Below are 26,783 nucleotides of genomic sequence, written 5' to 3' on the forward strand. Positions count from 1 at the left end.
AATCTAGTAGATAACTCATTATTAACTTCTCAGAAAGGTTTTGAAAAATCTAAGGGAAAAAATTTATGAATGATAATGAATCAATGCAAGTTTTTGTATACATGTTTTACCTCTATCATGACAACAACAATCCAGGACAGATTAACAAAGATGGCTGCTGAGGTGAAGGAGCTGTAGTTGAATTCATCTTGGGGTGGAAACAAGGTAGGTGCAATGAAAGGTAAGATTGTCACAGTAAAGTTTTCCAAGAATATCAACATATAGAAAAAGCTGGTTGATAAAAATTTGTATTTTGGAAGATGTAGTTTGGATGAGTTGTAATGAATATCTACTTGAAGGAAACTTGAACATAAGCAGCTGATGATAATCTGAATCTTCCTCTTTTGTGATTTTACTTGGTTCTGTAGCCATTCTAGAGGCCCAATATTCTGTCTGTACAATGTTGTCTCTTTTTTTCGTGACTCAAATACAACTTTGACTGTTATTAAACATAGAAAATGGAATAACAGGAAACAAGTATATTTGTACCAGCCAGGAACAGTCATAAGCATCAAATTCGTGATGACTAATATTCTAGCCACAACCTGCAACATAACACTGGGGAATAGGAGAACAAGTAGCTTCATTTTTTTCAATAATCCAAGTCCTGGCTTTTGAAGTTTCTTCATGGCATGACCTAAACTTAGCATAACCACAGTGAATAATATCTTTCCAAGAGACATGTCAACATCTGATTCTGATTCATAGAGTCCAAAACTGATAATACTCCACACCCCATTGAGGCCAGCAGAGAATAGATCTGTCCATGATTTCTGAGAGATGCAACCAAATATCGGAAGGAGAACCCAAAGTTGGATGGTCAGTTGAATTATATTTTCAAATGACGTCTCCAACACCTTCGCCATATTCCATAAGATTTCTGTCTTGAATTTGGCCTGGATTGTCCTAGTTGGAGTGGTTGTTAATTGGTTTTCAAGTTGATAGGTCATCAGTAGAAATACAGGCCACAGAAGTTTTGCTGGAATTTTCATGATGTAGAGGAAAGCAGTAACTAACCTAGTTGTTATTCTACCAAAATTTCTTCCAAGACGATATTCATACAAAGACTCAGAGGAATTAACCCTTGCAATAAGGTTGTCAACATGAGTGGTGGGAACTAAAACCACTCCAATAGCGTACATTATTCCATTCAGAATCAAAATGGAGAGAGTCATCCCAGAAGCAATGTCATATTCCTTAGTTATATCCATAGAACCAACAGAGTTGTTACACCATAATTCCATATCTGCCTTTGAATTTGTAGAATTGTAGTCTTTAAAGGCATCATACACCTTGATATCTGAGAAGAAATCCCATAAGTAGGGAAAGATTGAGACAAGTAGTGTCTGAAAGATAACTGAGAACACAATCTTCATTTTCTCAAAACAGCTTTTCTCAGAGGTGTCATTCTGTCCATCTTTTTTGGTGCAAAATGACAACTGTGCTTTGACTGCTTCAATTGTGTTATTACATTTACCAGTGGATTCTCCTCTTATTGTGTCAACTAGTTCCAACTTTAAAGGATCTTCTTGAGTATTTTCTCTTAGACACTGAAGGACTGATTCAGTGTCTTGGCCATGAAGAATCTTTTCACACTCAAGCATATCTAATGCTAATTTGAAATCCTTATTAAGAATAGCTACATTTAAACAGGACATTCTCATTCCATCAAGGTCTTCATGTGTGTGAAATATTTGGAATACATCTTGAAATGTGAGCCCAATTTCATCTCTTTTCTGTTGAAGTATCCCAATCAATACATGTAAAAATTGTTGGTTATACTTGGCACATGCTTGGATGTGTTGAACAATAAATTTAATAATTTGTGTTTTCTCTACAGGCTTTCTTCTTAGTATCTTCATTATATCTTCCTCTGTAAGGTTCTTTGTATAATTTCCTAAGAAAAATAATATTAAAGAGATCATGAAACAATTTTTCAAATTGCATTTTTAATCACCTTTTCCTATGTTTTAAGTTATTATTTTCAAAGAATTATGCCTTTAAATTCCATTAATTTCATTTAATTTAAAGTTCTATTTCACAGGATTTTGATGCTAAAACCTTTGCACTAAAAAGACTTAGGGAAAATAAGCAACAAAATTGATACTCTACAAATATTATTGTAATAATTCTCTTTTAAAATTTGTTTTCAAACTTGGTTTGAAAATAAATATAACACTTCTTCTTCCAATTTTCTTTTCATTAATGTAAGTATGATGACTAAAGCAACATGGTTTAAAAGCAAAATAATGAAGAAATTAAGATTTATTTAGAATTTTTTCTAAATTTGGTGCCACCTAACCGACTTTGACCGGACGCCACGACCGACACAGACCAGATATCCTTATAAGATCAACTCTTGCCAACGTATAATTACTAAACTTAAAAAGTCATGAAGTCACAACTTTCTATCTTACCTACAAAAAAATGACATTGAAAAAACTAGAGGGGAGGGGTCAATTTCCCCCCCCCCCCCAATCTGTAAGGGAGATTTACAAGAAAATTTTTAAATTTGTTATATTTTTTTACATCAATGCAGAATTTGGTTTTTTTCTTTAAATAGTTTATATTGATATGCATTGTTATGCCATTTTAATAAGCTACAAATTCTTTATTAATTTTGACTTTAGTTCTTCACAAGTCAGTGCATTTGTTCTTATTAATGCATTTACTATTCAGTTTACCAACAAAAAGTTTTAAAAATCTTTTTGATTTAATTCAATATTTTTCATCTTTTAAGGCAATATTTGTATAGTTTTCTCTTTAATTGTCATATACCTATAAATTGAAATAAACTTATTTGCAAATTCATGTTCACTTTAAAACTAGCATCATAATCTAGTAAAAAGCCCCTAAAGGCGCTTTAAGGAAGGATTTCTCTTATGAGGGTGAAGGTTCTCTCTTCCATTATGGTTGTATTCCTTCCATGTACCTACAAGAAGCTACACTGTAAAGGAGAACTATATGAGTCCAGCAGATAGCTACTTTTACATCAGGATTATAACAAAATATTTTTATATTATTTTCTAAAATACACCAATTTTAAACAATTTCTATCAGTATTATAATTATTGAAGTTTTAAAAGTTGAATTGAATTAAAAATTTTTAGTTTGAATCAGTACACAGAGAAAAGTCATGTAATTTTGTGCATTTAACACATGATTAAAGTGATCACAAAGCAAGTTTTATAAATCTGATATATATTTGGAAATATTTAGATATTTAGATTTATGACAAAAATTTTGCTAAATTTGATATAAAATTTCTGCTTTTTACACAGTTGTTATCTATTTTGCTTATTGACAATCAAAAAAATGCAATAAAAGTTTAAAATGTTGGACCCAAAAGATATTTCTAAGCTTAATTTAGTGCTACTAACATAACAGGCAATTAGAACAAGTGTATAATAATGTATTAGAGAAACACAACTAAGGGGGCCCTCAAATGGTCTTAGAGAGATGTAGTATTAGTAATGCACAGATAAAATCAGTATGATTTTTGTTATCAATGTTGTGTCAAAGTGCCTCCATAAAATGAAACTTCTATGGACCATTTTACATCTTCTACTTACTAAAATCACCGACTAGCTACTTTAAATAAAGATAAAAAGTTAAGACACGTTCTTTAAAGAAATTTGCATATTTAGAAAGTTTTATACACACAAAAAAACAAAGGAGCAAGTGCAGATATCAAAACGGGAACAGACAAGGAAAATGCTTCATTTTGCTAGGCTCAGAGCAATTTGGAAATCTAACAAATATACAAAAGGACAAGGTTAAGGATGTAAAATAGAATGTCAAATCTGTCCTTTTATATGGTGCTGAATGCTGGATATGTTGATAATGTTGCTGATATGAAAAAGTTAATTGTTTTTCATAATAAGAGTCCTAGAAGAATATGCAAAACATACTGGCCAGACATTAAAAGTGTTTGATCTTGCTGGTACATGTGCTGAGAATGATACCAAAACTAAAGCATAGAGATGAAGCTGGAGGACGCCAACCTAGCTTAGGAGGATGTGAAGGAGACAGCCCAGTAATGGAAAAATCTTGTCAAGGCCTAATATTCCCCATAGAAATGAAAAGTTGGTACAAATACAATACTCTAGAACAATATTATCATATTTTGATCTGTTTAATTAAGAAAATTTGATTAATAACTTTAAAAATGAATTAAGCTTTGAAAAATGATTTTATCACTTTTTATGAAATTCATTAAAAACTTAGGTAATAAATTTTTATATTTCTTCATAAAAACTCAAAACAAATTATTTCAAAACTATCTTTTACTATTTTGGAAACAGAGGATCTCATAACACACCCCACCCGAAGGCGTGTTAGGTTAGAAAAAAAACCCTGCAGAAACGGTTTACACAGGATGTACTGGGACCTTATGGTGAGTTCAGAACACATGCTTTCCCTAAATTGAGTTAGTACCTTCCCATAGTAGAAAATTTTAAAATTATTTTTTATGATCAAATTTTACTTTTATTTTTAGACCACCTTCACCTAACCTGCTTTATTGTCTTATTTTGCCTTTCATGTTTATCATGCAAATTTGCTCACATTACAGTTGAAATGACAGATATTGGAGCTTTCTAAAAAGGTCTCTAACATTTTTCTAGCTCTAATACTTTTTGAGATATCTTATTTCAAAGTATTGTTGTAAAAAACATCTTTTACACAGCAAAACGTTGAAATAAAAAATTAGTTATTCACTTACCTTCATCAATGTCAGAAATTTGAACCCCATGATATAACATCAAGGTCAGAATATCTCTCCTTTCATCATTATTTTCTGATATCTGTAGAGCAGTTCTTCCTGAAAATATGAATTATTTATCTTTCACTAATTACTCGTTTTCAGTATTCTACTATTTTCTTTGCAAATGTTTATTAAAACTTTTAAAAGCCTTCTAATTTTTATTTTATGGATGATTTCTATATACATTTTATGAAACTTATACTTCGTGTCCTACAAACCTGGAAAAAAAGATTAAATCATTTGAGAAGGAGTGATTTCATACCCTAAACATTACCTTGCAACAAAAAAGCATAAAAATCTCACAAATTTAGTAAAGGGTTGATTTACCCCCAAAATTTTTATAAAACTTTTTTATTTTAACCCCCCCCCCCTTTGAAATTTATCCCTACCTTGGGGGTGACCCCAACTATTTAGTAGGGGGTTTTTATCCCCCCCAAACAATTTTAACGGAGTATCTAACCCCATCCCCCCCAAATAAATAATCCCTAAAAAATTCTTTGCTTCATACACATTTCTACTTCCACTATTAAGATTTTTTACCACCCCCCCATTATGAAAAGGCTTGAATGTTCTTCATCAAATACTAAAAAAGTTACACCAGATTAAAACATTTATGAACTATGATAAAAAATACATGGTTTAGTTTTAATGGCAAACAATGCACTGGGTCTGTCTAAATAATGTCTATTCAAATAAAAAAAATTTCCAAATAAGTAAAAAAAAATTTTTAATCAAAATTATTTTTGAAGCTTCTATGAAATAGATAAATCAACTTAAACAAACATTTCAGAAAATATATAAATCTTTTTTCTAGGGGAAATTTTTCTTTGCAGGCTGCCAGGGTTTTGTTACCTCACCAAAAATAGTTAAAAACCTACCAGGACTTGTAAGTTGTTTATTGTGTTTTCATGAATAAGATTAAGATACTACTAAATATTTATAGTACTTCATAATTTGGTAGGTACTTTTTTACATTATCAAATTATGGGGGTTAATATCCCCCAATCCCACATCTGAACAGATTACAGGGGGTTATTTACCCCTCCCAACAGATTTTAGGGGGGGTTTAACTGTTTCCCAAGCAAATCTTATCCCTAGGGTAAAAATTTTGGGGAGGGGGTAAAAAAATTTCTATATTTTACCCACCCCAATTCCAAATTACCCCCACCTAAAAAAATTTCCACTTTCCCCAAATAAAAAAGCATGGACGCCCTTGTTGGGGCAGTGAGGGTTCAAAATAATACAAATATTTTGATACATGATTATATATGCTTAACCCTTAACAGTCGGGGGGGGGGGGGGGCGTTGAACGCCCCCCCATCCGGTTTTTTCTATCTCATTTTCTGTGTGTGAAAGATAAAGAGCCCAAACTGCTTGACTTTTTAAGTGTGGGTATGACACATAATTGAGAGTTGGAATTTTTTGAATATCTCCATCCTGGCGGGCACAGGATGCCGTCAAACCTGGCAGGGTCATCCAGGTAAAGAGCAAAAGTATTTTTTTGACTTAAACAAAGCATTTTATCTTACCAAAATACTAAAATATCCTTTAGTAGTACATCCTCATATTAAATACAGGTGTTCAAGTCAATTTCAGGTTCCAGGTATGATCCTGCAGGTCCTGATCCTCCAGGTCTCCAGAAATCTTTAAAAGGCTCCTGTGGCCGCAATTTTTGACTTAGAGACTTCAAATTTTAAACTTAAGCTTTTCTTAAATGTCTACATAATGTATTAAAATTTCATAAAGATCCGCCGCCGTTTTCCCGCCGACCGCCGACTGCGGCGGCTGGCAGCTGCCATGTACAGCTGCGGCCGCTGAAATATATATTTTGATATTTCTATTATAAAATTTACATAAAGATAAACATTTTCTGCAAAAAAAATTTTCTTCTAGATCCAAAAGTAAAAAAATTAAAGCCGTTTGAAATTTTTGAGTAAAAAAGGACCTAAAAACAAAGGTTGTTAAATAAAAGGGTGAAGGAAGCGAAAATTGACTTAAGGCCGGAAATTCATCATAACACAGGGGACTAGCACAAATTTTTTTAGCCCTCTAGCTCTAATAGGAACTGAGATAATATGGGGGAGCGTTCAACTGATTAAGGTGCGGCAAGGGGCCCGACTGTTAAGGGTTAAAGGAACCCTGCAAGAAACTGACTACTAAAAGACTGCCATGAGTAGACTCAATACCTAAAATTTGAAGCCTCCAGCTTCAATAACAGATAGTATAGACATTTAAAAATGATATTTTTAGCACAATGAAAATTTTGAAAGTTTTTCATTGCTAATAATAAAAATTTCATTATTAAAATATGACGCCTAGAAAGAAAAATATTAGCTTATTTTTGGCAGAAACTTTGGATGCCAATAACTGATAACATTTTCAAAATAAAAACACCCTTCTTTATAGTCAAAATCATTTTAAAAAATTCAGTTTAATTTGTGTTGTTCTGAGATTACTGTAGTCTGAGAATGCCAGCCTTTATGATTTACAGCCAATCAGAAGGCCAAGTCCACGCTAATTCCGCTAAACAACCAATCAAAGCTGAGCATCTGTATTACTTACATTAGTTTCATTTTTTCCTGCTATGATTTTACGTTTACAGATTTAATTTAAACCAAATTTTTAAAAGAGATTTTGACTATGGGATAGGGTGTATTTTTTTAAAAATGTTATCAGTTACTGGCAAAAAGTTTATGAAAAAAATAAGCTTTAAATTTTTCTTCTAGATGACGTAATTTAATATTGAAGCTTTAAATTTAAGCTGAAGGCTTTAAATTTTTGGTATTGGGTCTACTTGTGGCAGTCTTTCATCAGTTGAAGCGGTGTAATTCTTGCAGGGTTCCTTTAATCTATATTTCAGTGACATGAGGAGAGGACCAGATAATGATTAAATGGTGTTCCAGAACTCCAGCCAATTTTATTGTAAAAATTATAACTTTGGTATCAAATTAATATAGGGGTTAAGATTTAGGTGTGACATAATTCCTTTTTTTCCTCTCTTTTAGTTTCATGTGTAATTGAATCTTTGATAAACTTTAACCCTTAGCACGCGGGCACCTAGCCGTGGGGGGGGGGGGGGGGGTCAGCGGGAAAACGGCGGCGGATCTTTATGAAATTTTAATACATTATGTAACCATATAAGAAAAACTTAAGTTTAAAATTTGACATCTCTAAGTCAAAAATTGCCACAGGAGCCTTTCAAAGATTCTTGGAGACCTGGCGGATCATACCTGGAACCTGAATTACTCTTTACCTGGATGACCCTGTCAGGTTTGCTAGCATCCTGGATGGAGATATTAAAAAAATTCCAACTCTCAGTTATGTGTCATACCTATACTTATAAGTCACGCAGTATGGGCTCTTTATATTTCACACACAGAAAATGAGAAAAATTGAAAAAACCAGACCCCCGACTGTTAAGGGTTAATCAGGGAAGGGGGGATTAGCATTAGGGTGGGTCGATTTTGGACATTTTTTTCTGAGGCCAAAGCGGGGATCTGCACTCAATTTATATAGATATAATACACCTCTGGATGATTTAAAATTTATCCTAAGTCTTAAAACCGCTGACGACCAGACATTCAATTGTATAGCTATTTGTAAATGGGAGTCAAAAATTTATTGAATCAGAACTATGGCTTCATGGTGCTCCCTGGAAATGCCTTGAGGAGCTGAGTCAGGAACTTTTGTCCGTTTCAAAAAATCTCGTTCCTAGCCTGAGAAAATCTAAAAAACCTCTACAAATTGGACAATTCTCAATAAACCTTAAAAAATTTTGGTTTTTTAGTGATTTCTAAGGCTAGGAACGAGATATTTTGAAACGGACAAAAGTTCCTGATTCAGCTCCTCAAGGCCTTTCCAGGGTGCACCATGAAGCCATAGTTCTGATTCAAAAATTTTTTGAATGTCGTCTTTGCATACTAAGTAAGTATAAGTAAAAAATTATATTTTTAAGTGGTCGTGTTCTAAAAGTAAATTTTTTAAAATTCTTTTTCGGTCAGAAATGTTTTTAAGGTTAATTTTATCTGTTGCATATCCCCGCTTTGTCTAATTCCGATATGAACCCACCCTAATTAGCATATTTGCCTTTCCTCTCATTTTGCTCCCCCAATAGATTGAAAACTTTCCAAAGTTCTTTTATTATAAGGTTAATAATAAAATATGTATTTTACCATGTTATAAAACACTTAATATATGAGTAACACACAAAAGTTTTAGCCAATAGGGGGTTATAGGGAGTTGGAGGGTTGACTTACTTGATCTTATTTTTATATTTGTCATGCTGTTATCCCCTTACAGTCGGGCCCCTTGCCTCACCTTAATCGGTCGGGGAGGGGGGGGGGCGTTTTTTATATTAGAAATATCAAAACATAAATTTCAGCGTCCGCAGCTGTACTTGGCAGCTGCCAGCTGTACTTGGCAGCTGCCAGCTGCTGCAGTCAGCGGTCGGCGGGAAACGGTGAAGGATCTTAATGAAATATTAATACGTTATGTAGACATGTAAGAAATGCTAAAGTTTAAAATTTGAAGTCTCTAAGTCAAAAATTGCGGTCACAGGAGCCTTTTAAAGATTTCTGGAGACCTGGAGGATCAGGACCTGCAGGATCATACCTGGAACCTGAAATTGACTTGAACACCTGTATTTCATATAAGGAATTACTACTAGAGGATAATTTAGTATTTTAGTAAGATAAAATGCTTTGTTTAAGTCAAAAAATATTTTTGCTCTTTACCTGGATTACCCTGCCAGGTTTGCTGCCCGCCAGGATGGAGATATTCAAAAAATTCCAACTCTCAGTTATGTGTTATACCCATACTTAAAAAGTCACGCAGTTTGGGCTCTTTATCTTTCACACACAAAAAATGAGATAGAAAAAAACCCGGATGGGGGGGGGCGTTCAACGCCCCCCCCCCCCCCCCAACCGTTAAGGGTTAATACTGTGTTTTTTTTTATATTTACTTTTTTATTATCCGGATGATGAATATTGAGTAATAGCCTTACTAACTTTGTTCACCCCCATTCTTATTTTATTTTGTCCTGCTGTTATTATTACTGTATTTTTAGTAGCGAAGCTACTCTATAGTTCACTTTGTCTGTTTGTCCATAACGCTATAGGGGAGAAATCGGATTACTCAGCTCCTATAAAAGATAGAATGCTGAAATTTTTTGACAACATTGACAAGTATAAAACATCAATGGCGGTAGGACCGCTTTTTAGCAGGTTTTAGGTTATTTTGTATTTTCACATTTTTCTCCATATCTTCAGTGTTTATGGTGTGATTTTCAAATTTTTTTCAGTTATAGATATCTAAATTAAATTTCCAGTCATTTTAAGAAAACAACTATGACGGTCAGACTGCCTTTAAGCAGGTTTTAGGCTATTTTTGTATTATTCACATTTTTCTCCATATGTTTGGTGTTTATGGTCCGATTTCCAAAATTTTTTTTGTTATAAATATTAAAATTAAATTTCCTGTCCTTTAAAGAAAACAACTATGATGGTCAGACTGCCTTTAAGCAGGTTTTAGGCTATTTTTGTATTTTTCACATTTTTCTCCATATCTTTGGTGTTTATGGTACAATCTCCAAAACTTTTTTCAGTTATACATATCAAAATTAAATTTCCTGTTGTTTAAAGAAAACAACCATGACGGTCAGACTTCCTTTTTGCAGGTTTTTGGCTATTTTAAAATTTTCCCATATCTTTTATGTATATAGTCCAATTTTCCAAATTTTTTCAAGTTAAGGATTTAAAAATTAAATTTCCAGTTGTTTTACTATGTCTGTTTGTTTTGACTGTATTTTTTTATGTTCAACTCTTTTAACATCTGGTATAACAATCTTAAATGTGTATTGAGTAATATTACCAATAATAAAGTAAATGTGGATAAATATAATTGACTTACCTTCATTATCCTTGACATGAACATCTGCCCCATGTTGTAGAAGTATATCAACTGTACCCTGGTGGCCTCTATCAGCAGCACGATGCAAAGGAGTATTACCTAAATATTTAAATTAATTTTTATATTAGTCATGACCATTTTTACAACTTAATAGTAGTGCAGCTACATCATTCATATCATGTTTCTTCCAACTTATAAAAGGAGTTTAACTTCCTTGTAATTTATCAATATTTGACAGCCATATTAACTTTGTTGACTCTAAACCATTTTTTACCCCCTTTCTTATTTTACTTTGTACTGCTGTTTTTACTGTATTTTCTTATTTTATTTTCAACTGAATTAATAATTGGTATAATAAACTTAAATGTATATTGAGTAATATTATCAATAATAATGCTAGTATGAATACATATAATTAACTTACCATCATTATTCTTGACATGAACATCTGCCCCATGTTGTAGGAGTATATCAACTATACTCTGGTGGCCTCTCCTAGCAGCAAGATGCAAAGGAGTGTCTCCTGAATATTTAGATTAATATTAATATTAGTGTTGACAAACTATACACATTTTTTAGAATCTTTTTCTACATTTGTAGCAAACAGCTACTTCATTGATGTGGTATTTCTTATGTAATTAAAAGATAGGAGATAAACTTTTGTATTTTATAAATGTTTGAAAGCCATATTAAGTTTATTGATTCTGAACCATTTCCTTTTTTCTATCCCCTTTCTTATTTTACTTTGTCCTGCTGTTTTTACTGTACTTTTTTATGTTCAACCGAAATAATATCTGGTATAATAAACTTAAATGTATATTGAGTAATATTACCAATAATAAATTAAGTATGGATAAATATAATAAACTTACCATCATCATTCTTGACATGAACATCTGCCCCATGTTGTAGGAGTATATCAACTATACCCTGGTGGCCTCTCTCAGCAGCATCATGCAAAGGAGTATCACCTGAATTTTTAGATTATTACTAATGTTAGTCTAGACATATTTTTCAGATTCTTTCAGAGTAGTGCTGCTACTTTATAAATATCATCTTTCAAGATTTTAAAAGATAGGAGTTTAACTTTCATGTAATTTATCAATATTTGACAGCCATATTAACTTTGTTGACTCTGAACCATTTCCTTTTTTCTACCCCTTTTCTTATTTTACTTTGTCCTGCTGTTTTTACTGTACTTTTTTATGTTCAACTGAAATAATATCTGGTATAATAAACTTAAATGTATATTGAGTAATATCACCAATAATAAATTAAGTATGGATAAATATAATTAACTTACCATCTCTATCCTTGACATGAACATCTGCCCCATGTTGTAGGAGTATACCAACTATACTCTGGTGGCCTCTCCAAGCAGCACTACACAAAGGAGTATCATCTGAATATTTAGGCTAATATAAATATAAGTCTTGATAAACTTTACCTCTTTTCAGTATTTTTTCTATATTTGTAGCACATCTACTTCATCAATGTGGTATTTCTTATGTAATTATTAAAGATAGGAGTTAAAATTTTTTGTATTTTATCAATGTTTGAATATTAATTTTATTGACTCTGAACCATTTCCTTTTTTCACTGTCTTTCTTATTTTACTTTGTCCTGCTGTTTTGACTGTATTTTTTTATGTTCAACTCTTTTAAAAACTGGTATAACAATCTTAAATGTATATTGAGTAATATTACCAATAATAAATTAAGTATGGATAAACATAATTAACTTACCATCTCTATCCTTGACATGAACATCTGCCCCATGTTGTAGGAGTATACCAACTATACTCTGGTGGCCACTCCAAGCAGCCTCATGCAAAGGAGTATCACCTGAATATTTAGGCTAATATAAATATAAGTCTTGATAAACTTTACCTCTTTTCAGTATTTTTTCTATATTTGTAGCACATCTACTTCATCAATGTGGTATTTCTTATGTAATCATTAAAGATAGGAGTTAAAATTTTTTGTATTTTATCAATGTTTGAATATTAATTTTATTGACTCTGAACCTTTTCCTTTTTTACCAACTTTCTTATTTTACTTTGTCCTGCTGTTTTTACTGTACTTTTTTATTTTCAACTGAATTAATATCTGGTATACTAAACCTAAATGTATATTGAGTAATATTACCAATAATAATGTAAGTATGGATAAATATAATAAACTTACCTTTATGATCCTTGACATGAACATCTGCCCCATGTTGTAGGAGTATATCAACTATACTCTGGTGGCCACTCCCAGCAGCATGATGCAAAGGAGTCCATCCTGAATATTTAGATTAATATTAACATTAGTGTTGACAAACTTTACATATTTTTCAGTATCTTTTTCTACATTTGTAGCACAGCTTCTTAATCAATGTGGTATTTACTCTGTAATTATGAAAGATAGGAGTTAAAATTTGTTTTTTTGTATTTTTTCAATGTTTGACAGCCATATCAACTTTTTCACTTCTTACAATTTCATTTTTTGAACTCCACTTTTGATGAAGTTAATGAACAGCTTGTCCTGCTGTAGTTACTGTGTTTTTTTAAAGTATAAAAAACTTCTATGTATATGAGGTAATATCACCAATAATAAATTAAAGGGACTGTTAACGTAAATTTTTCTCATCTTAATATCAAATCTTAACATTATCTCATTCATAATATCTCACAGATAGAGCAAAAGGCGCTTTTGTTTGCTTAAAAAACGTCTTTTTCCGACGATTTTTATAAGGTAAAGGGAAAGGAAGAAATTTTCAGTATTATAAAAAATATGCATTAAATTGCTTTTTACTCCCATTATAGCTAAAATTAAACTTTTTCACATAGTTCTTGATTTTTCCTAACGGTTAAGCTGACTTTTAACATAATCCTTGCTTTAAACCAATGTATAGTTACTTAGAAATTGATAAAATAAGCAATATTTTTTATTGAAAACCAAATGCAATAACAAAGCTAGAAACTGGTTTTTTATTAGTATCCAATTAACTTAAAATGGCCCATCTCTCGCCCACCTTTAATTACAAATTTGTAAATAATAAAGACACAATATTTCTTTATAAACAGTCTAATAAACGTGTAAACTAATTCTCCAAAGTGGGTTATTTATTGTCCAACACAATAAAAAAGAATATTATTATTTTAAATAACCTATGAGATTCAACCCTTTGTAGACAGTGAGGTATTTTTTTGTCAATAATACGAATTTAAAATATGTGTTTATTACCTAATTACTACGTTATAAAAAAACTAATTGGCAATTTTATATCATAAAATAAATCCTTAACAGTAAGTAAATTGTTTCAACTATATATGACAAGTTAAATATTCCTACAAACATTATAAGAAACAAAAAAGTTCAGATTTTCCCTGTTTTTTCCTTTTTTCCTCCCAAAATACCATAAAATCAAGGCATTATTCTTGGATATTTTTGTTAATAGGACGTTTTTGGTTGATCAGTGTAGTGAAATGTGCTTAGAAAATGTTAAGATTTGATAATCAGAAGAGAAATTTTTACGTTCACACTCCCTTTAAGTATGGATAAACATAATTAACTTACCATCTCTATCCTTGACATGAACATCTGCCCCATGTTGTAGGAGTTTATCAACTATACTCTGGTGGCCTTCATCAGCAGCTTTATGCAAAGAAGTTTCACCTGAAAATTTAGGTTAATATTAATATTAGTTTTAACAAATTTCAGACCTTATTAGAATTTTTTTCTACATTTGTAGTGGAGCTACTTCATCAATGTGGTATATCTTATGTAATTATGAAAAATAGGAGTTAAATTTTTTTTGTATTTTATCAATGTTTGACAGCCATATTAACTTTATTGACTCTGAACCATTTCCTTTTTTCAACCCCTTTCTTATTTTACTTTGTCCTGCTGTTTTTACTGTATTTTTTTTGTTCAACTGAAATAATATCTGGTATAATAAACTTAAATTTAAACTGAGTAATATTACCAATTATAATAAAATTAATTGTTTTTTTGTATTCCTTCTTGTTATGTCAGAAAAACAGAAAACATAGTTTTATTTGTAACACTGTGTAGATAGATAGACAGTTTGATAGAGAGATAGATAGATAAGTATATGTGTATTATCCACATAGGATTCTATTTTCAATTTAATGATTTAAGTTAACCCCCTCATCCCCCCCTCATAAAACTATGAAAGCTGGCCGCTGCGCTCGTCCCCCTGGCCTGCCTAACCAGAGTGCTTGGCTCCCTAGCCTGCCTAGCAGCAGCACTCGGCCCTCTAACCCATAACCTAATCTAACCTAATCGAAAAAAGCACCACGGCCAGGTTTCATAGCTTTTTTTGGTGGGGGGGTGGGAGGGGTTACCAAAATTTTCAAAATTAAAAGAAAAAATTCTAATGCCAAGGAATAGTTCCTTTCGTCCCAGTAGCTTATTGGTTATTGGTTATCTTAGGTTAGGTGTTGCCCTGCAGGGTTAGATAATTGACCCTGCATGTGTTAGAGCCCCCTGCAAGGGCAAGAAATAGGAGAAAAGCTACAATTAGACGAAAATCCCCTAAGAGGCAATATCATACTATACCCTTTACTGAATACTATACACTGTCTTTAAAACATGAATGGGCAATTTGATGTTATTAAACAAAACCAAACAAAGATTTTTTTACTTTTCATGCTAGGTAAAAATCTCTAGAAACAGTAAAATAATAGTAAATGTTCAGATTTTCCTTTTTTTCCTTTAAAAAAAGCAGAATCAAGTCATAAATCTAGGATATTTTTGTTAATAGGACATTTTTTTGGTTGATTAGTTTAGCTTAAGGTGCTTAAGACAATGTGTTTCTATACGGTTTCAAAGTATAAAAAATAATGAGCAGACTCTTTAATGTTTCTTGTGTTCGGAGCTTTAGAGATTATGAACAATATCCTTTTTTAAGGAAATAGGATCTGTGTAAGTCTTTTTGTGTGTGTACCAAAGGATTTTGCTAACCGCTGAACTGATATGGTTCTCCTATACTAGTTAACTTCTCATCCTGGATTGGTTTATAACTATTTTGAGGGTGGGTGAAAAAAACATTGAGAAATCAGCCATAGAAAATAAATTGACGTCCGCCCCCCCCCCCAAAAAAAATCCTTTTCTTTATTTTTTTCTTTTTGAAACTGCAATTGCAAGCAAGGAGGTAAACTTATGCCCCCTCCCCTCCCCCAAAATATATAAAAAAAATCATTGAAAGTTTTATTATTAGTATGTAAATATTATCATTGTTATATAATTTTTAAGCTTTCCCTTATACAGGGTGCGCCACATAAATCCGGACTTTTTCTTATTTTTAAACAAATGAACATAAAATCGTCAATTTTAAATATTTTATTGGATTTTAAAAACTGGGAGGCAAACTAGGTATATGACTATTAGATTATTCAATAAAATCGCCACCAGCCTCAACCACCGCCTCTACCCGCCCCCTGAACCGTCCCTAGATCCTGGTCACCATGTCCCTGTCCAAGCTGGCGAAGTTCTCCTTGATAGTGGCAATGAGGGAGGTTTTTGTGGTATGGGCGCGTCTATTGGTTCGTGCTTTAGTGGCGCTCCAGGCCCAAAAGTCAATTAGATGAAGACTAAAGGCTGCTGGGAGGCCATATCTCCTTAGGGACGTGAGTAACTGCAGGATCAAAATTCACCCATCTTTCAAGCTACCCTTCGACACGGCGGCTCTCATTTGGGCCACAAATAAGATAGAACAACGTTTAACCCTTAACAGTCGGGGGGGGGGGGGCGTTGAACGCCCCCCCATCCGGTTTTTTCTATCTCATTTTCTGTGTGTGAAAGATAAAGAGCCCAAACTGCTTGACTTTTTAAGTATGGGTAAGACACATAACTGAGAGTTGGAATTTTTTGAATATCTCCATCCTGGCGGGCACAGGATGCCAGCAAACCTGGCAGGGTCATCCAGGTAAAGAGGTAAAATATTTTTTTGACTAAAACAAAGCATTTATCATACCAAAATACTAAAAAATCCTCTAGTAGTACATCCTTATATGAAATACAGGTGTTCAAGTCACTTTCAGGTTCCAGGTATGATCCTGCAGGTCCTGATCCTCCAGGTCTCCAGAAATCTTTAAAAGGCTCCTGTGGCCGCAATTTTTTACTTAGAGACTTCAAATTTTAAACTTAAGCTTTTCTTACATGTCTACATAACGTATTAAAATTTCATGAAGATCCGCCGCCGTTTTCCCGCCGACCGCCGACTGCGGCGGCTTGCAGCTGCCAAGTACAGCTGAGGCCGCTGAAATTTATATTTTGATATTTCTAATGTAAAAATAAACATTTTCTGGGAAAAAATTTTTCTTCTAGCTTCAAAAATAAAAAATTACAGCCGTTTGAAATTTTTAAATAAAAAAAGACCTAAAAACAAAGGTTGTTAAATAAAAGGGTGAAGGAAGCGAAAATTGACTTAGACTTATAAAAGGTCGGAAATTCATTATCAAACAGGGGACTTGTACAAAAAAATTTAGCCCTCTAGCTCTAATAATAACTGAGATAATTAGGGGGGGCGTTGAACGCCCCCCCCCCCCCCCGACCGATTAAGGTGCGGCAAGGGGCCCGACTGTAAAGGGTTAATACCTTTTTGGAAATGGCATAAAGATTAAGCTAGGGTTATCATCGCAACACATAGTCTAAAACGAGTTTTAAGGTTACAAATCGGCCTTTGTAGTCGAGAACGGAGAAATTTTCACGAATTTTCACAATTTTTGAAGTTTTTGACATCTCAAAATCTGCCATGTTTCACTTTGATGGAGTACTACGGCCAAGCCATTTCAGATAAAGAGCTCTAGTCTTTTCGACTGTCTTACTTATGTATCTTACAGTATCCCCAGCAAGTTGCATAACTCTACCTCACCTACAGATGGGCTGAGGTCAGATTTAGTGGGCCCTAGTCGAGTATCCAGGGTAAACTATCAGCGCAATTCAATTCTGCCATGTTAACCCATTAGTGACGAACCGGCTTTTAACGCCCGGTTCCAGAAAATGCCGAAAAAAAACAGTTCTCAGTTTCAAGATTGCATCATTCTCAGTATGAATTCCCCCTCTACTACCCTGGTTTTCATTTCCCCCTGGAGCAGGCAGTTTTGCTTACTTCTGTTTGCCGGTATAGCTCAACAAAATTTGAAAACCAAGAAAAACGAGGTGATTTTAAAATACCCCTCCTAACTTTTTTGTTTATGAAGTAAAGTTAGTGATTTTTTTCGTTAAATGTAAAGTTTATTGGCAACTACATTCATTTGTGAATTCGTTTTATTCAAATTATTATTTTTTATATGATTTTTTTATCGTTTTTTTACGTTCTATATTGGCCCGGCTCGGCCCAAGTAAAGATACCCGCCAATCTTATTGCCCGGCTTGGCGCGAGTAAAGATACCCGTCCACATATAATATCAAAATTTTAAAACTTCTAGGAAACGGGCTTTTTTAACTGAAAAGGGTGGCACCTATAGCCAATACACTAAATGTGATATAAATCGTTTTGTATTTTACTTGTAGCTCTATCAATTACATGAGGTTATGTAGTTTTCAATTGCAGATCGTATCGTAGTATTAGCTACTCTACAACTCAATTTGGACGTTCAAAAATTACATTTTTAATTTTTTGGGCATAATAACCGGGTATTTAGGCTTGAATGCCGGGGGAAAGCACCAAAAAACGCCAAATTGGGTACCTATGCCGAACGGTTTCTTTACTCGCACCGAACCGGGTTTTATTGCAACTTTCCTGTGCACGCCACTAGAGCAAAACAAAAAAATTGGAATTCCGTTTTAACCATAACAAAGCTTCCCTGAAATTTTCAGCTCGGTCGGTCCATAAAAGTGGTGCTCGGCACTAATGGGTTAAACATAAGCGCTGCTAGCTCGGAGAACACGTCCTCCATCGTCCAAAAATTTTATGGGCAAAAAGGTAATTACCTAAGCTTTTTATGGTGTGGTCAAACGTCATGATTGGTCAAGTAGTTTTGGTGCTATGGCCATTAGAAAAAAGTCCGGACTTATGTGGCGCACCCTGTATTTCTAATATCGACTAAATTTCAAAGCAGCTAAATTGACTTACCCCAATTGTCTTTTTCATGTATAATATCTGGGTATTTAGAGAGGGCTTTATTCACTTCATCCAGATTTCCTTCTTCACAGTTCTCAACAAACTTATCCACATCTTCTTTAGAATACATATTCCTATAAGAAAACAATAATCTATTTCATGATGTTTTGATATGAATACAGAATACAAATATATTTTTATATATACTAGAAATACTAGTGGTACTATAATATACTGTGATGTTCTAGACTTCATATTACAAATATATTTCTATATATACTAGGTATACTAGTGGTACTGTAATATACTGTGATATTCTAGACTTCATAATATAAATATATTTGGTACTATAATATACTGTGATGTTCTAGACTTCATATTACAAATATATTTCTATATATACTAGGTATACTAGTGGTACTGTAATATACTGTGATATTCTAGACTTCATAATATAAATATATTTCTATATATACTAGGTATACTAGTGGTACTATAATATACTGTGATATTCTAGACTTCATAATATAAATATATTTCTATATATACTAGAAATACTAGTGGTACTATAATATACTGTGATGTTCTAGACTTCATATTACAAATATATTTCTGTGTATACTAGGTATACTAGTAGTACTGTAATATTCTGTGATGTTCTAGACTTTATAATACAAATATATTTCTATATATACTAGGTACTTCCTTAACCCTTAACAGTTGGGCCCCTTGCTGCACCTTAATTGGTTGGGGGGGGGGGGGGAGGGGTCAATGCCTCCCTCCCCCTATTATCTCAGCTCCTATTAGAGCCAGAGAGCTACATTTTTTTGTGCAAAGCCTCTGTTTGATAATGAATTTCCGACCTTGAGTGAGTCAAAAACTATTTTTGCTTCCTTCTTTATAAAATTTTAACCCATTAGTACCAAAGCTCCCCCCTGTCGTCAGAACCGCATGAAATTTTAAACACAGCTTCCTTAAGGAATTGTAAGACATTTGTATTTTTAGATTTTTTGAATTGTGGCATACCAAAGAAGTTTTTTTTTGCGTCATTTTCGACGCATATGGACCAATCATTTTTCCTATGCGTCTATTTTGTACCATATCGGACTAATCATTGTAGGCTTTTGCTGTATAATCTATTAATTGCTTCTCCCCTAACCTCTAGGGCGGGTGGGGAATGTCAGAAAAATAGCATAAAACCATCCCAAGATATTTATAAAGCTTTCCTGATAAGTAAAACCAATTCAGACCCGCAATTTCTATAATCTTTAGCTTCAGACAAAAAACCTTACTACTTTATAGTATGGAACGCTATACTAGCAGCGGCTATGCCCCTAGAGGCATCCAGGGACCCTTGGGTTTGGGGGGAGTCAAACCCCATCTTTGAAGTACAGTTTTTTAAAGAAAAAGTAAAAAAAATTTTGAGAGGGGTTTATTATTTTCTAGGGGTGATATCTCCTAGGGCGGTTGTGGTTCTCTCCCCCAAAATGGTTATAAACCTTACCAGGTCCTCTGAGAAGCTACCATGTAAAAGAGAACCATATTCTTTCAGTGGTCAGTGAGATCCCTTGGTACACACAGACACATGTAGAATGTATATCCTGTTACTTTATTATAAAGATACATAACACAGATACTCTACAATCAGTTTTTGGTACTAGTGGATACGCCCCTAGAGGCCTTTAGGGGCACTTGAGAGGTGGAGAGGTCATTGAATTCAACAACAATAATTATCCTATTTTTTATTCTAGACTTAATTAATTAATTTTATTAAGTTAGTTCTATTTTTTCTTGTATTGGGGGGTCTTTTTTAAGGGTCGATTTCTTTTTGGAGGGTGGAGGTAACCTCCACAAAAATAGTTATAAACTTTCTTAGGACCTATGAGAAGCTACATAGTAAAAAAAAGAGGCATTTCAGTTGAGCAGATACACAGAGATATATCCTTTCCCTTTATTACAATGCTTTAGCAAAGAAATATGATTTTGTCGACAATTATATTGAACAACCCAATACCCCTTCCAGCCCTTGTTAGTCCCCAAAGTTTTATAATAACTTTTTCTTATTTGTTGTCTAACCAACTTTAGGAAATTGTATTTGTATTTTGATTGGTTGGTTTATTAAGTTAAGTGTCCAAATGTTTCAACCACAAAATGTAATCTACAGAAAGATTTTATGGTATAATATCCCTGAGTAAGTACATCAATTTATGGGCCAATTGATTTATTACTTTAGATCCCTAACAAATACATTTTTTAGTTGTAGAGTACACTGTTAAAAATAATTTTTTTTATTTAGTATCAATTGATACTCTGGAGAGTATTGGAACCGTAAGTATGCTACAACTATATAATTAATATATAACACTATGTAATACTATATAACACAATAATTATTACTATACAGAACCCATACATTTTTTTAGTATCGATTGATACGCTCTAGAATACTGGAAAATACACTACAGAAATTTTTATTAAAATAGTAATATTTGATACATTCTAGTGTACTGGAAAATACGCTGTAGAAATGTTTTTTAATTTAGTACTATTTCATACGCTGTAGAGTATCAGACAATACGCAAGAGAATGGTTTATTAAAATAGTAACTATTCATACACTCTAGGGTACGAATCTGTACTGTAAAGAATAATTGAAACAGACACCATTGGTGCACACCTCTCATGGAAGTGTTTCTGCTTGGTCGTTTTAGACAAAGATGAAATGTTACTATTTATGCTCAGATTTATAGTTTTGGTTTTTGTAATTATGACTGACCATAGTTTTTATTTTTAAGGATCATGTTTAGTCCTAAACATCTTTAAAGTCATTTTTTTTACTAAATTTACATTTAAATTAATGTTTTATTGCTCTGCTTGGTATGTTTGTTGATATAACAAAATGTATATGTACATATAATAATCATATATTATAAACTGATCTTTCATCCAAAGTAAAACAGTTTCATACTCTACAGAGTTTCAAAAATTATGATAGAGGGTAACAACAATTGCGAAAGAGCGTAATGAAAAGTTACTTCTACCGTACTGAATTTTATTCCCAAGAGCGTATTGGATAATACTCTACAGACAAATACATTATTTAGTACAACATGTTACTTCACAGAACATTACCTAATACTCAATACAGCATTGAAAACTTCCTTGTATCGTAATGAGATTTTTTTCCTAGTACGTACGGATTGATACTATACATTAATGTGAAGAATATATAGTATTACCTGATGCTAAAAAAAAAAATATTTTTAACAGTGTAGTTGTTAATTATTTGGATGCAATTATATATATACAGACGGACGAATGTACAGACAGACCATAATTGTAGAGTATCTGCGCTATTTTTATAAATCAGCTAGGCGGCAATAAAAAATACAGAAGGATAAACATATTTACAGTCTTTAATTGGCTGTAATTTTGGATATATAGACAGACATACATACATTCACTAGTTGTAAGGTAGCTATTATTTATTTGGATGCAATTATGGAAATACAGACAGGTGGACGTACAGACAGACCCTAGTTGTAGATTATCTGCGCTACTATTTTCATATCCTTAAAATAAAGTAACAGGTTATTGTATGTCTTGCTAACCACTGAACCTATATGGTACTCGTTACATGGGAGCTTCTACTAGGTCCAGGTAAGGTTTATAACTATTTTGAAGGAGGGTACCACCACCATCCCAAGAGAAATCACCACTAGAAAATAAAACCCCTCAACATTTTTTAAAAACTTTTTTTTAATAAACTGTAATTGAAAGAGGGGGTTTGACTACCCCCCCCCCCCGAACCCAAGGGCCCCAAGATGCCTCTAGGGGCGTAGCCGCTGCTTGTATTGTATTCCATACTATAAAGTAATAAGGTTTTTTGTCTAAAGCCAAAGATTGCGGGTCTGAATTGGTTTTACTTATCAGGGAAGCTTTATGAATACCTTGGAAAGGTTTTATGCTATTTTCCTAACATCCCCCACCTGCCCTAAAGGTTAGGGGCGAAGCAACTAGCAGATTATAGGAGATTATACAGTAAAATCCTAAAATGATTAGTCCTATAAGGTCAAAAGGGACGTAATGGCAAAAATGATTAGTCTTGATGCGTCGAATACAACGCACAACAATTTATCCAAAAAAAAGTATGTAAACTAACTAAAATTAAAGAAAACTTAGCAGAAACTAAAAATATATACTAAATGCTATAATTAATCATAAATAAGTATGTTTTAATTCTTTAAAAGAAAAAAGTTAGTCCTGGTGTGTAAATTTTTTCCTATTTTTTCCACTTCTGCCACTTCCACTTCATTCATCTGGTCATCGAATGAAGTGAGGGCCCAAGCAATTTAGTAGAGGACAAAACTTGAAGCTCTATTCAGTTATTTACAAACACTTACAAAGGACAGCATAAAAAAATAGAGTGATAGTATAGGTTTGAATTTGTGCGTCGTTTTTGACCCTATTGTCATAAATGGGTTTTAATACGTCATGTAGACATGTAAGAAAAGCTTTAGCAAAAAATTGCAGCCACAGGAGCCTTTTAAAGATTTCTGGAGACCTGGAGGATCATACCTGGAACCTGAAATTGACTTGAACACCTGTATTTCATATGAAGATGTACTACTAGAGGATATTTTAGTATTTTGGTAAGATAAAATGCCTTGTTTAAGTCAATAAAATATTTTTGCTCTTTTCCTGGATGACCCTGTTAGGTTTGCTGGCATCCTGTGCCCGCCAGTAAACTCTCAGTTATGATTCATACCCACACTTAAAAAGTCACGCAGTTTGGGCTCTTTATATTTCACACACAGGAAATAAGAAAAAAAACGAACTACTTCAAACTATACTAACTACTTCAACTAGTTGAAGGATATTGTAACTAAATAACATGTTAGAGTTATTTTGTTTGAAAAATTTTAAATTCAACCAATTGGGCTCAACTCTTGAGGTAATATAGCTATTGGCTGTGTGTTGGTTTTAAGCTATTTTTTTAGGGAGAGGGACACTCCCATCCTACTAAACTAAGAAAAAGTTTTCCTTTCAAGTTTTTTTGTAAATAAAAACAAATAATTATGGGGTGAAGCTCCTAGAGGCAAGGAGCGAAGCCTTTAATATTATATAAAGCAAAAACTACTTTAGATAATTAGACTTAATTCTAATAGAGGGGTAAAACAGAAAAATAGCCTAACACCATCCTAAAACTTAAATTATATAATTTAACAGTCTAAAGCCATCATGATACATATATAAAGCTTTCCTGAAATAGAGGACTCAATCAGTTTAGTGGTTTTGGAAATCATAAGCTATAGACAAAGTATCACCACCCTCGAAGAGAAAAAATAACTCCCTTTTACTTTTCTTTAAAAACTTAAATTGAATGTAAAGTGTCTTTCAGCTTTTCTTCCCCCCCACCCCCGCCCTCAAGTGCCCCTAGAGTCTTAAGAAGCATAACTGCTAATATCTTATTATCATTAAAACTTACTTTTCTATAGAAGTATCTTCTAGCTTGTCACCATCAGAAGTAGATATATTCCTAGAATTAATTATCTGATTACATCCAGGCATAAAAATTAATAAGTGGTCTGGTGAATTCTCAAATAATCCACAAACAAACTTTTTAAATTAGGAAAGGTTAAAGCTGCCACTCTGCATATAAAAATTGGGAAGTTTTTATAAAAAAAAGTTGAAGAGAAAGCACCAGTTTATCTGTCTAATCATAATTTATGGTTTATTACACTATTATGGATTTTTCCTTCATATTAATAATTATATTTAATAATCTTTGCTACTACTTAGTGCCTTAATTATGATAATAGCTCCATCATACAGGTTTTAATTTCCAAATAGATTTATTTAATTGGATTAATTAGCTAGAGGACAATTTGAACTGTTTTAAAAATAATATTCAATGTATGTTTTGAAAAAATAGAAATAAATTGTCTGTACACTTAAAAGGTTTAGTTCTTTAATAGTAAAGCATTGTTTAAATTTCATCTATTTAAGGTTAAAACATTTTCAAGTACATTGTTATGAACAAGACATTTTTTGTATAATTGGGTCATTGATAATTTAGGAATGCTTAGAAACTTAATTAAATTTTTTTATAAATATAACAATAACTTACGCCTCAGATAAATCATTCCTTTCTTCACCAGAAGAAGACCTATTCCTAGAATAAATTAATTGATTATATCAAGGTGGATTAACAGGCATAAAATATACATATATATATCCTTATACTAAAGTAACAGGATGTCTGTCTGTCTGTTTGTGTGTTTGAACTGAAGGATCTTCCACCCCCCAATAATTTTTTTTTTACTTAAAAAAAAAATCTAAAATAGGAAATTGGGTTATCAAATTCAACTCCACCCTACTAAAGTGCCCCTAGAGGCCTCTAGGGGCGTAGCTGCTAGTATATATATATATATTTTCAAATTATCCACAAACAAACTCTATACAATTCTTAAATTTTGGAAGTTAGGTTAAGTAAAGGTCAGAGCCTTCCTGCATATAAAAAGTTAGGAAAATTGGGGTTGTTCAAAAAAAAATATGGCAGTTCTTTATAAAGGTTGTTAAAAAAAACACCAATCGCTTCACTCTTTTCAATATAAACCCTACAGTTTTAGTAAAAAACTAACAAAAAATGACCCAAATCATGTCCAAGGAATGCCAATAAGAAAGCACTATTGAATTTAGATTTCTACTCACCTCTCCTGTGCACTACAGCTCGAGTCCTAGCCCTTGTGGAGAATTTTTCCTTACATGGAGATTAAAAATCAACAAATCTTCTTAAGTACTTAAAATCTTGTAGATATTACCCATAACGTTTGGAATTTTTGATGGAGCATGTAAAGACCTTTCTATAGACACCTTAACCAGGTTTCTAACTCAATCCTAGCCAATTTGGCATAAAAAAACAGACCCATCAAACATTTAGACATGACAGGTCTCTCTGGTTCTTGATGTTTGAAAGATCTTTCTTTTGGGTGTCAAAATGGCTCATATTGTGTTAGAAACCTGATTAACCCTTACAGATCGGGCCCCTATTCCCACCTTAATAGATCGGGGGGGGGGGGGGGTCATATTGACCCCCCCCTCTATCTCGGCTTCTGTTACAGATAAAGACGTAAAATTTTTTTCTGGTGGTTCATGTGTATTTTTAGAGAAAATTACTTTTTCTAGTCATAGCGGTCAGGCCGCTCCTTAGCCGCTTTTTAGCGGCCAGACGCTAAATTTTAAAACAGCTGTAGAGCGGCCAATTTTGCAGTTAGGATGACCAAATTTTAGGACGAACTTTTATTTTTCATAACAAAAAAATTACTTTTTCTGATCATCGCCGAAAAACGGCAAATAACGGAAACCGCCATTTTCGGCGGTTACGGCGGTAAACGGCGGTTGGCGGCGCCAATTAATATTTTTATCTGTTTATTGTTGCTGTAATAGAAGCCACGATATTCATGATATATGTCTGTAGTAAAAGCCGGACAAAAATCGGTCATAAAGTCGGTCAGCGTGCGGTCAAACGGTCATAACACCACATTTCTCATAAGGTCATTGATATCTCAGTATTCACCAAAAAAAATTTAGGTTTCTACCTTATACACAAAAGTCATAATGTAGAAATTAAGATTTATTTAGAATATTTTTTAAATTTTGGTGCTACCCAACCGACTTTGACCGGACACCACGACCGACACAGACCAGATATCCTAATAAAATCAACTCTTGCCGACGTATAATTACTAAACTTAAAAAGTCATGAAGTCACAGCTCTCCATCTTACCTACAAAAAAAATGACATTGAAAAAACTAGAGGGGGGGGGTCAATATGACCCCCCCCCGATCTGTAAGGGTTAAGGTGTCAATAGAAAAATTCTAAACAATATGGGTTCTATCTACAAGATTTTAAGTACTTAAAACGGGTTGTTCTTTTTTTTTAAAGACAGAGCAGTCATGTCTCAATGTTTGATGGGTCTGTCTTTTTTATGTCA

The 26,783-nt window shown here is 33.1% G+C and overlaps 1 protein-coding gene across 1 annotated transcript in view; it reads right to left on the minus strand.

The window, feature by feature from the left end:
• LOC145306890 (uncharacterized) overlaps window positions 1-26,783 on the minus strand; it is a 33,350-nt gene that overhangs the window by 2,466 nt on the left and 4,101 nt on the right. The window contains exons 4-13 of the mRNA XM_080149233.1: window positions 18,800-18,921; window positions 14,275-14,373; window positions 12,898-12,996; window positions 12,457-12,555; window positions 12,015-12,113; window positions 11,584-11,682; window positions 11,136-11,234; window positions 10,712-10,810; window positions 4,763-4,861; window positions 111-1,936 (exon numbers count right to left, since the gene is read on the minus strand). Of these exons, the coding sequence (XP_080005359.1) occupies window positions 111-1,936; window positions 4,763-4,861; window positions 10,712-10,810; window positions 11,136-11,234; window positions 11,584-11,682; window positions 12,015-12,113; window positions 12,457-12,555; window positions 12,898-12,996; window positions 14,275-14,373; window positions 18,800-18,921 (2,740 nt within the window). The remainder of the gene's footprint in view (window positions 1-110; window positions 1,937-4,762; window positions 4,862-10,711; window positions 10,811-11,135; window positions 11,235-11,583; window positions 11,683-12,014; window positions 12,114-12,456; window positions 12,556-12,897; window positions 12,997-14,274; window positions 14,374-18,799; window positions 18,922-26,783) is intronic.

This window comes from Acartia tonsa, chromosome 15, assembly GCF_053477335.1.
Source record: "Acartia tonsa isolate MP-2025a chromosome 15, ASM5347733v1, whole genome shotgun sequence".
Lineage (NCBI taxonomy): Eukaryota > Metazoa > Arthropoda > Copepoda > Calanoida > Acartiidae > Acartia > Acartia tonsa.